Here is a 12187-nt window from a genome sequence, read left to right on the forward strand (position 1 = left end):
CTCGCTTTTGTTTCTTTGAATTGTTACTTTGGTCTTTTGTTTGAAGATTTCCCTGTACGTCCTGTATTTGAAGAGCCTTCTAGTAAAGCATCTTTTGAGTTTTACTCCATCTCAGGTCTCTGGCTGTCAGTCTGCATTTGGGTCCACTACCACACCCGTAACAGTACTAGTACCTCTCTTCCCTAGATTCTTTAAAAATGTGGAGATGTAATCCGTCCAGACCAAGGGTTTCTTTCCTCTTTGAGTTTGATTAGTTTATTTAATATATCCTCTCTTTTTATTTTAAATGTGGTTATATAATTTCTAATCACATCATCCAATGTCAGTGGGCGGGGTCTGTGACCGGCGGGCGGGGTCTGTGATCGGCGGGCAGGGTCGGTGATCGGCGGGCAGGGTCTGTGATTGGCGGGTGGGGTCTGTGATCGGCGGGCAGGGTCGGTGATCGGCGGGCGGAGTCTGTGACCGGCGGGCGGGGCCTGTGACCGGCGGGCGGGGCCTGTGACCGGCGGGCGGGGTCTGTGATCGGCGGGCAGGGTCTGTGATTGGCGGGTGGGGTCTGTGATTGGCGGGTGGATTCTCCGATCGGCGCTGGTTTGTTCTGGCGCCATTTACACGGTTGCACTGTGAACGGGTCTACCAGCGAGACAGGGACAGCTCACAATCAACAAACGGCACCAATTGCAGATTAATGTCCTCATGCCTTCATTTATTGTATTAATGATTCGTGACTGAGAACTGGAGACTGGGGAATTTTAGTGATGAGGAAAGACTGGATCGGCTGGGGTTGTTTTCTTTGGAACAGAGGAGGCTGAGGGGAGATTTAATTGAGGTGTATAAAATTATGAGGGGCTGAGATAGAGTGGATAGGAAGGACCTAGTTCCCTTAGCAGCAGGGTCAATAACCAGGGGGCAGAGATTTAAAGTAATTGGTAGAAGGATTAGAGGGGAGTGGAGGAGAACTTTTTTCACCCAGAGGGTTGTGGGGGTCTGGAACTCACTGCCTGAAAGGGTGGTAGAGGCAGAAACCCTCATCACAGTTAAAAAGTACTTGGATATGCACTTGAAGTGCCGCAACCTACAGGGCTACGGACCAAGAGCTGGAAAGTGGGATTAGGCTGGATCGCTTTTTGTCAGCCGACATGGACAAGATGGGCCGAATGGCCTCTTTCAGTGTCGTAAATTTCTACGATTCTATGATTTCTAACTGGGCCGAAGCTGACCAGGGACTGAGAACTGGGCCGAAGCTGACCAGGGACTGAGAACTGGGCCGAAGCTGACCAGGGACTGAGAACTGGGCCGAAGCTGACCAGGGACTGAGAACTGGGCCGAAGCTGACCAGGGAGAATCTGAAGCCTGGAAGACAGAACCAGAATTATGTTGCTGGGCATCTGTTTGTGCACAAGGCCTTTAAGCCCAAGGATATCGAGCCTGTGGCGAGGGCGGTGCCTGGCACTGTGCTAGCTGGTGTATGGAGTGTGTCGAGGTGAGTGTGAGTTACCTGAGCACCAGGATTGCCTTGCTGCCCTGGGGGTCCGGGTTCACCTTGAGGACCCTAAAAAAAGAAAAGAGATTTGCTATTAATCCAATGCCGCATAAAATATTGCTCAGAGTCGACACTATCGGCAAACGCTCATTTCTAACATCATGTGGCATGAGGTGGGCGGGGAGGGAGGTAAGGGTCTCACTGCTAGTGAAAGACCACCCTTACCCCCTTGGCCCTGTCAGCTGGTAAACCCCCTTTGGGCAAATGCCAGTTGTACCCTGAGGCATTGGAAAGGGAGCAATTTCCACACCAGAGTGCGGGTGGAGCGAAGACACAGTGAGCCAGGCTCCAGGAGAATCCGTCACCTCCACACCCTGATACAGCCAGCCCTAGAGAGGTGTCAGACAACACACTCACTCGCACTCACACACACTCAGAAACACTCACACTCAGAAACACTCACACTCAGAAACACTCACACAATCACTCACACTCACTCAGACACACTCTCACTCACTCCGACATACTCACTGAACACGGTCCCTCCCCCTGATCCAGGACTCCGTGCTCCAGGACTGAACACGGTCCCTCCCCCTGATCCAGGACTCCGTGCTCCAGGACTGAACACGGTCCTTCCCCCTGATCCAGGACTGAACACGGTCCTTCCCCCTGATCCAGGACTGAACACGGTCCCCTCCCCCTGATCCAGGACTCCGTGCTCCAGGACTGAACACGGTCCCTCCCCCTGATCCAGGACTCCATGCTCCAGGACTGAACACGGTCCCTCCCCCTGATCCAGGATTCTCACCCATTCCCAAGTGAATGTCAAGTCAGGTAAATGAGCTGAACCTAGAAGTTCAGATGGATTAAGCTGGGCTCAGGCCAATTTATGCTGGGAGGGGAGTGGGTGAGGGGCAAGGGGACAAAATCAACCCCCCGGTCTCCGATTCTGTGAAGTGGCGGTGGCGAGTCTCTCTGCCAGCGCCCAATGTCAGTACATACCTGACTACCCTTGGGTCCATGGTGACCATCCATTCCTGTAACTCCCTGGAAAGCAAATAACACGCAGGTTAATTAAAGAAACGTTTCTGGGATCACATCAAAGGTTAGGGAGTCACTTGGAGATGGGAGGCATCCTCGGATGCTGAGGGAAGTAAGGTTAGAGGTTGTGGAGGCGCTGGCCACAATCTTCCAATCCTCCTTGGATATGGGGGTGATGTCAGCGGACTGGAGGATTGCCAATGCTAAACCCTTGTTTAAAAGAGGGGAGAAGGGTAAACCTTATTACAGGCCAGTCAGCTTAACGTCGGTGCTGGGGAAGCTTTTAGAAACAACAATCCGGGATAAAATCAGCAGCCACTTGGACAAGGATGGACTAATAAAGGAGAGCCAGCACAGATTTGTTGAGGGCAAATCGTGTTTGTCTAACTTGATTGAGTTTTTTGAAGAGGTAACAGAGAGGGTGGATGAGGGTAGTGCGGTTGATGTTGTGTACATGGACTTTCAAAGGGCGTTGTTAGAAAATTGAAGCCCATGGGATAAAAGGGCAGATGAAATTTAGCACAGAAAAGTTTGAGGTGATATATTTTGGTAGGAAGGGTGTGGTGAGAATGAGGAACTTAAAGAAATTATTATTAGTAAAAAAAAAACAGTATTGGAGAATTAATGGGACTAAAAGTCAATAAATCCCAAGGACCGGATGACCTACATCCTAGGGTTTTGAAAGAGGTGGCCATTGGGATAGCGGACGCATTGGTTGTCATCTTCCAAAATTCTATAGATTCTGGAACGGTTCCTGCAGATTGGAGGATAGCAAATGTAACCCCGCTATTTAAGAAAGGAGGGAGAGAGAAAATGGGGAACTACAGACCTGTTAGCCTCACATCAGTAGTTGGGAAAAATGCTGGAATCTATTATAAAGGATGCAATAACTGGGCACTTAGAAACTAATAGTAAGATTGGGCAGAGTCAACATGGATTTATGGAAGGGAAATCCTGTTTGACAAACCTATTGGAGTTCTTTGAGGATGTAACTAGTGGAGTAGACAAAGGGGAACAAGTAGATGTGGTGTATCTGGATTTTCAGAAGGCCTTCGATAAGGTCCCACACAAGAGGTTGGTGAACAAAATTAGGGCACATGGAATTGGGGGCAATATACTAGCATAGCTTGAGAATTGGTTAACAGACAGAAAACAAAGAGTAGGGATAAACGGGTCTTTTTCAGGATGGCAGGCTGTGACTAGTGGGGTACCACAAGGATCGGTGCTTGGGCCCCAGCTATTCACAATCTATATCAATGATTTGGATGAGGGGACTAAATGTAACATTTCCAAATTTGCTGATGATACAAAGCTAGGTGGCAGTGTCAGTTGTGAAGAGGATGTGAAGAGGCTTCAAGGGGATCTCGACAGGCTCAGTGAGTGGGCGAGAACATGGCAGATGGAATATAATGTGGATAAATGTGAAGTTATCCACTTTGGTAGAAAAAAAAGAAAGGCAGAGTATTTCCTAAATGGTGAAAGATTGGGGAATACAGATGCTCAAAGGGACCTGGGTGTCCTTGTACATGAGTCACTGAAAGTGAATGTGCAGGTGCAGCAAACCATTAGGGAGGCAAATGGTATGCTGGCCTTCATTACAAGAGGATTTGAGTACAGGAGTAAAGAAGTCTTACTCCAATTATATAGGGCCTTGGTGAGACCACACCTGGAGTACTGTGTACAATTTTGGTCTCCTTACCCAAGGAAGGATATACTTGCCATAGAGGGAGTGCAACGAAGGTTCACGAGATTGATTCCTGGGATGGCGGGACTGTCGTATGAGAAGAGATTGAGTAAACTAGGCCTGTATTCTCTTGAATTCTGAAGAATGAGAGGGGATCTCATTGAAGCATACAAAATTATTACAGGCTTGATAGGGTGGATGCTGGGAGAATGTTTCCTTGGCTGGGGAGTCTAGAACCAGGGGTCACAGCCTCAGGATAAAGGGTAGGCCATTCAGGACTGAGATGAGAAGAAGTTTCTTCACACAGAGGGTGGTGAATCTTTGGAATTCTCTACCGCAGAGGGCTGTGGAGGCTCAGTCATTGGGTATCTTCAAAACAGAAGTCGATAGATTTCTGACTAGTAAGGGCATCAAGGGATATGGCGATAGGGCCGGTGAATGGAGTTGAGGCAGAAGATCAGCCATGATCTCATTGAATGGTGGAGCAGGCTCGAAGGGCCGAATGGCCGACTCCTGCTCCCATTTCTTATGTTCTTATGAGGAGAAACAATACAAGCTAAATGGTACAATTCTAAAGTGAGAGACCTGGGGGAGTATGTACACAAATCTTTGAAGGTGGCAGGACTGGTTAAAAAAACAGTTAATAAAGCATATGTGATCCTGGGCTTCATAAATAGAAGTCTTAATACAGGTAGTACAAAAGCCAGGAAGTTATGCTAAACCTTTATAAAACACTGGTTCGGCCCCAGCTGGAGTATTGTGTCCCACTCAGGGCACCGCACTTTAGGAAGGACGTGAAGGATCTGGAGAAGTTACAGAAGAGATTTAATAGAATGGTTCCAGGGATGAGAGATTATAGTTACAGGGAGAGACTGGAGAAGTTGGGGTTGTTCTCCTTAGAGCAGCGAAGGTTAAGTGGAGATATAATAGAGGTGTTCAAAATCATGAAGGGTTTAGATAGAGTAAATAAAGAGAAACTGTTTCCAGTGGCTGAAGGGTCGATAACCAGAGGACACAGATTTAAGGTGATTATACGAACATACATAGGAACATAGGAATTAGGAGCAGGAGTCGGCCACTCGGTCCCTCGAGCCCGCTCCGCCACACGGCCCCTCGAGCCCGCTCCGCCACTCGGCCCCTCGAGCCCGCTCCGCCACTCGGCCCCTCGAGCCCGCTCCGCCACTCGGCCCCTCGAGCCCGCTCCGCCACTCGGCCCCTCGAGCCCGCTCCACCACATGGCCCCTGCTCCGCTACACGGCCCCTCGAGCCCGCTCCGCCACACGGCCCCTCGAGCCCGCTCCGCCACTCGGCCCCTCGAGCCCGCTCCGCCACTCGGCCCCTCGAGCCCGCTCCACCACATGGCCCCTGCTCCGCCACACGGCCCCTCGAGCCAGCTCCGCCACACAGCCCCTCGAGTCAGCTCCGCCACACGGCCCCTTGAGTCAGATCCGCCACGCGGCCCCTCGAGCCCGCTCCGCCACTCGGCCCCTCAAGCCCGCTCCGCCACTCGGCCCCTCAAGCCCGCTCCGCCACACGGCCCCTCGAGCCCGCTCCGCCATTCAATAAGATCATGGCTGATCTGATTACTCCACATTCCCGCCTACCCTCGATAACCTTTCACCCCCTTGCTTACCAAGAATCTATCTACCTTGGCCTTAAAAATATTCAAAGACTCTGCTTCCACCGCCCTGAGGAAGAGAGTTCCAAAGACTCACGACCCTCTGCGAGAAAAAAATTCTCCTCATCTCTGTCTTAAATGGGCGACCCCTTATTTTTAAACAGTGACCCCTAGTTCTAGATTCTCCCACAAGAGGAAACATCCTCTCCACATCCCCCCTGTCCAGACCCCTCAGGATCTTATATGTTTCAATCAAGTCACCTCTTACTCTTCTAAACTCCAGCGGATACAAGCCTAGCCTGTCCAACCTTTCCTCATAAGACAACCCGCCCATTCCAGGTATTAGTCTAGTAAACCTTCTCTGATTGGCAAAAGAACCAGAGGCGCCACGAGGAAAAACTCTTTTTTACGCAGCAAGTGGTTAGGATTTGGAACACGCTGCCTGATAGGGCGGGGGATACAGATTCAACAGTAGCCTTCAAAAGGGAATTGGATAAATACTTGAAGAAGAAAAAGTTGCAGGGAAATGGGGAAAAAGCGGGGGAGTGGGACTGACTGGATTGTTCTTCAAAAGAGCAGGCGCAGACTCGATGGGCTGAATGGCCTCCTGTGTGTACTGTACCAGCCCATTATCAGCAGCAGACACAGCCAGAGAGAGAGTAAAGCTCCCTCTACTCAGCCCCAATAAAACATCTCAGCCTTAGTCTTGACCTTTGAACAACATCTGACCATCTCCTCCCCCCGTGCTCTCTCCAGGTGAGACTGGCCAGGACAGTCTTAGGCTGCTTAGTGCTGCCGGCCCAAGGCCATTCGGGACTGGATTGAGACTGTCCGACTCAGCACGGCCAGCAGGCCCTGAAACCTTTCATCCCAACATCTGGTCTGGATTTAAATCCAGTGTCTGACCCACTGTCCCAGAGTGTGAATGGACAGTGTCTAACCCACTGTCCCAGAGTGTGAAAGGACATAGAAACATAGAAGATAGGAGCAGGAGTCGGCCATTCGGCCCCTCAAGCCTGCTCCGCCATTCAATGCGATCATGGCTGATCATCCAATTTAAGTACCCGGTCCTTGCTTTCTCCCCATATCCCTTGATCCCTTTAGCCTTAAGAAATATACCCAACTCCTTCTTAAATATATTTAATGAATTGGCCTCTATTGCCTTCTGTGGTAGAGAATTCCACAGGTTCACCACTCTCTGGGTGAAGAAATTCCTCCTCATCTCTGTCCTAAATGGCCTACCCCTTATCCTTAGACTGTGACCCCTGGTTCTGGACTCCCCGACCATCGGGAACATCCTTCCTGCATCTAGTCTGTCTAGTCCTGTCAGAATTTTATAAGTTTCAATAAGATCCCCTCTCATTCTTCTAAACTCCGGCGAGTATAAGCCCAATCGTCCCAATCGCTCCTCATACGTCATTCCTGCCATCCCAGGTATCAGCCTAGTGAATCTTCGCTGAACTCCTTCCATGGCAAGAACATCCTTCCTCAGATGTGGTCTCACCAAGGCCCTGTACAACTGCAGCAAGACATCCTTGTTCCTGTACTCAAACCCTCTCGCTACGAAGGGTAACATACCATTTGCCTTCTTAACCGCCTGCTGCACCTGCATGCTTACCTTCAGCGACTGGTGCACAAGGACATCCAGGTCTCGTTGCACTGCCCCTTCTCCCAATCTATTGCCATTCAGATAATAATCTGCCTTCCTGTTTTTGCCACCAAAGTGGATAACCTCACATTTATCCACGTTATATTGCACCTGCCATGCTTTTGCCCAATCACCCAACCTATCCAAATCATCCTGGAGTTTCTCAACATCCTCCTCACAGCACACACGCCCACCCAGCTTTGTGTCGTCTGCAAATTTGGAGATATTACATCTAGTTCCCTTGTCTAGATCATTAATATATGTTGTGAATAGCTGGGGTCCAAGGACCGATCCCTGCGGTACCCCACTAGTCACTGCCTGCCACTCGGAAAAAGACCCATTTATTCCAACTCTTTGCTTTCTGTCTGCCAACCAGTTCTCTATCCAAGTCAATACCTTGCCCCCAATCCCATGTGCCTTAACTTTACACGCTAATCTCTTCTGCGGGACCTTATCAAAAGCCTTCTGAAAGTCCAAATACACCACATCCACTGGTTCTCCCTTATCTATTTTACCAGTTACATCCTCAAAAAATTCCAGTAGATTAGTCAAGCACGATTTACCTTTTGTAAATCTATGTTGACTTTGTCCGATCCTGTCACTGTTTTCCAAGTGCTCTGCTATTACATCTTTTATAATGGACTCTAGCATTTTCCCCACTACCGATGTCAGGCTTACTGCTCTGTAATTCCCCGTTTTCTCTCTCTACCACCTTTTTTGAATAGTGGGGTAACATTAGCTACCCTCCAATCCATGGGAACTGTTCCAGAGTCTATCGAATGTTGGAAGATGATCAACAATACAGTGTCTGACCCACTGTCCTGGAGTGTGAAAGGACAGTGTGTGACCCACTGTCCCAGAGTGTGAAAGGACAGTGTCTGACCCGCTGTCCCAGAGTGTGAAAGGACAGTGTCTGACCCGCTGTCCCAGTGTGTGAAAGGACAGTGTGTGACCCAGTGTCCCAGAGTGTGAAAGGACAGTGTGTGACCCACTGTCCCAGAGTGTGAAAGGACAGTGTCTGACCCGCTGTCCCAGTGTGTGAAAGGACAGTGTGTGACCCGCTGTCCTAGAGTGTGAAAGGACAGTGTGTGACCCGCTGTCCTAGAGTGTGAAAGGACAGTGTGTGACCCGCTGTCCCAGAGCGTGAAAGGACAGTGTGTGACCCACTGTCCCAGAGTGTGAAAGGACAGTGTGTGACCCGCTGTCCTAGAGTGTGAAAGGACAGTGTGTGACCCGCTGTCCTAGAGTGTGAAAGGACAGTGTGTGACCCGCTGTCCCAGAGTGTGAAAGGACAGTGTGTGACCCGCTGTCCCAGAGCGTGAAAGGACAGTGTGTGACCCACTGTCCCAGAGCGTGAAAGGACAGTGTGTGACCCACTGTCCCAGAGCGTGAAAGGACAGTGTGTGACCCACTGTCCCACAGTGTGAAAGGTGTAATGTATATACCTTTAAGGGGGGAACTACTTTTTACAGCTCATGTATACTGTAGTACCGGCAGTGACCACACCTGTATATAGCACTGAGTAGTAATCTGTACAGTCAGTTCCACTGTGAGCCACGTTGAGTAAACACCTGTTGTACCGTTTCTCCTGCAGTCTGTGTCTTATTATACACAGACACAACATTGGTAACGAGGCAAGTTCAAACCTACCTGCAACTCTGCATCACCTCCCGGGGATTCGTTCCTGGAGATCAGTGGATTGGAGGTCAAGGCCAGAGACTCGGGCGTCGACCACGGGCAACCGCCCAGTCATCCAGCAGAGACTCGAGAATTGCGGGGGAGGCTGTTGAGAGCCAGGCTTGGCTTTCCAGTCGAGGTGGTCCAGCGAAACGGGCTGGCAACAGGTAGTGCACAGACCCTTCCCGGACAGCAGCGGGCTAGAGCCCGACCGAGCGGCACAGCAAAGGGCCAAGCGGCGTTGACGGGGGAGAGAGAGAGAGGGCAGAGCGCACAGGGCGCAGCCGGTGTTCAGGGGCCAAGCAGCGTCGAAGAGAGGGAGAGAGAGACGCACAGAAACCCGCGAGGCGCCGCCATTGCCACGAGGACTGCTGAGAGCGGCGTTGGCAGCAGCGCAGGAGAAGCGCGCGAAACCTACAGGGCGCCGCCATTGCCACGAGAACCACCGGGAGCGGCGTTGGCAGCAGCGGGGGAGGAAGGAAAGCGCGGGAGACGCCATTTTAAGCCATTGGGAGACGCCATTTTAAGCCACACCCAAAATGCCGAAGAGTGGCAGTATCACCGCATTTGACAATGAAGTCGAAGATTGGACTACATATGTCGAACGAATAGAGGTGTACTGCAAGGCAAATGAGGTGTCAGATGACAAGAAAGCGTCGGTATTGTTAAATTTAATGGGTGCAAAGACGTATGGTTTATTACGAAATCTAGTAACCCCAACGAAGCCAATGGAAAAGAGTTTTGAAGACATAGTAACGATACTACAGGGACATTTAAACCCCACACCGCTGCTGATAGCAGAAAGATTCCAGTTTCACAAACGGAACCAGCATAAGGATGAAAGCAATGCTGATTATTTAACAGAACTGCGCAAACTATCGAAACACTGCCAGTTTGGAGCGGGACTGGCAGATACCTTAAGGGACAAGTTTGTGTGTGGGCTTCAAAGTGAAGGAACCCAGAAACGGCTTTTATCTGAAAAGGACCTTACGCTGAAAAAGGCTTTCAGCATTGCGGTATCATATGAAGCAGCAGCACGGGGCGCTGCAGAGATACAACAGAGACCGCAAGAATATGGCACAAACGAAATGTTATATGGAACAGAGAAGTGCTATCGCTGCGGCAGAACAGCACACGACCAGAGTGATTGCTGGTTCAAAGACAAAGTGTGCAGACAGTGTGGAAAAGTAGGACACATAGCACGCGTCTGTAGGTCAGGAAAGAAAACCAGCAATAAGAAACCTACCAAAGGAAAGTACAAGAAGGTACATAAGATGACGGAGAATAGTTCAGACGAACAAAAGAGTGATAACGACTCCGAAAGCAGGGAACTGAGTTGTCTGAAACTACATAATGTGATCACAATGGAGGATCACCGAACCATTTGGGTCACTCTCAAGATAGCAGGAGTCCAGGTAAAGATGGAATTGGACACAGGATCAGCCCTAACAGTCATAAACCGATGGAACTACGAGCGGCTATTCTCACACATACCCTTGAGAGACACAAAAATTATTTTGAAGATGTATACGGGGCAAAAAGTCTACCCCAAAGGAAAAATAAGGGTGACCGTTATATATAACGGTAAGGAAACACCAAAACTAGACCTGTATGTATTGCAAGATGGAGGACCACCATTACTGGGACGTGAATGGATCCGGAAAATACAACTGGATTGGCATTCCATACAGGCACTGACTGTGGCTGACAAAAAGGATGACGACGTCACAACTGGGCGACTGTCAAAGATCCTAACTGACGTAAAGAAGTGTTCCAGCAAGGACTCGGAACACTAAAAGGCATGACAGCGATGATTAAAATTGAAGAAAACGCAAGTCCAAAATTTTTTAAGGCCAGACCAGTACCTTATGCGATCCACCCAGCCGTCGATGCAGAGCTGGAGAGTCTGGAACGTTCAGGTGTACTGTCCAAGGTAGACTGGAGCGAGTGGGCTGCACCCATCGTCCCTGTGATGAAAAAGTCGTTGAGCAGCACGCCTGGGGAACCAAGGAAGGTTCGCATCTGTGGGGACTTTAAGGTAACAGTGAACCCGGTCCTTCACACCGTACAATATCCACTTCCGCGGATTGAAGATATTTTCGCCTCGCTATCTGGAGGGAAACGCTTCACTAAGATTGATCTGGCCCAGGCGTATCTGCAAATGGAGGTAGAAGTAGCATCAAAAAAATACCTCACAATCAACACCCATAAAGGTCTCTACCAATACAACCGGCTGGTATTCGGGGTAGCATCAGCTCCGGCTATTTGGCAGAGGGCAATGGAACAAGTCCTGCAAGGGATCCCAGGGACCCAGTGTTATTTGGACGACATACTGGTCACGGGCGAAAATGACAGTGATCACCTTGCCAACCTGGAGCAGGTGCTCACTAGATTGAAGGAATATGGGCTCCGAGCTAATCGCCACAAATGCAAGTTTTTTAGAAAACAGATCTCGTATTGTGGCCACGTTATCGATAAAGATGGGTTGCATAAGTCCCCAGAGAAGATTGAGGCAGTAGTCAAGGCTCCAGCACCGGAAAATGTGTCACAACTGAGGTCGTTCCTCGGGCTGGTAAACTACTACCATAAGTTCTTGCCAAATTTGTCTGCAATACTACACCCACTGAGCACCCTACTGCAAACTGGGGTGCCATGGAAGTGGAGTGACGAATGTAGACGAGCTTTCCAGAAGAGCAAAACACTAATCACATCGAAAGAGGTATTGGCCCATTACTACCCAGCATTACCAATTCGGTTGGCATGTGATGCATCACCCTATGGCATTGGAGCGGTGCTGTCGCACAAATTCTCGGATGGCTCAGAGAGGCCAATAGCCTTTGCGTCACGATCACTAACCTCAGCCGAGCGTAACTACGCCCAGATTGACAGGGAGGCCCTCAGTCTAGTGTGGGGAGTGAAAAAGTTCAATCACTATCTGCACGGGCAGAAATTCACCTTGCTGACTGATCACCAGCCTCTTGTCTCCATTTTTAATCCGAAGAAGGGCGTTCCGGTGATGACTGCGCAACGACTACA

General features: G+C 49.8%; 1 protein-coding gene across 1 annotated transcript in view; it reads right to left on the minus strand.

The window, feature by feature from the left end:
- The window catches only part of LOC147101530 (collagen alpha-1(V) chain-like), a 484676-nt gene that overhangs the window by 149995 nt on the left and 322494 nt on the right, over positions 1-12187 (minus strand). Inside the window, exons 22-23 of the mRNA XM_085965124.1 lie at positions 2486-2530; positions 1499-1552 (exon numbers count right to left, since the gene is read on the minus strand). Of these exons, the coding sequence (XP_085821250.1) occupies positions 1499-1552; positions 2486-2530 (99 nt within the window). The remainder of the gene's footprint in view (positions 1-1498; positions 1553-2485; positions 2531-12187) is intronic.

Source organism: Somniosus microcephalus, chromosome 23 (genome assembly GCF_052327205.1).
Source record: "Somniosus microcephalus isolate GS21.2 chromosome 23, FLI_Smic_1.0, whole genome shotgun sequence".
NCBI lineage: Eukaryota > Metazoa > Chordata > Chondrichthyes > Squaliformes > Somniosidae > Somniosus > Somniosus microcephalus.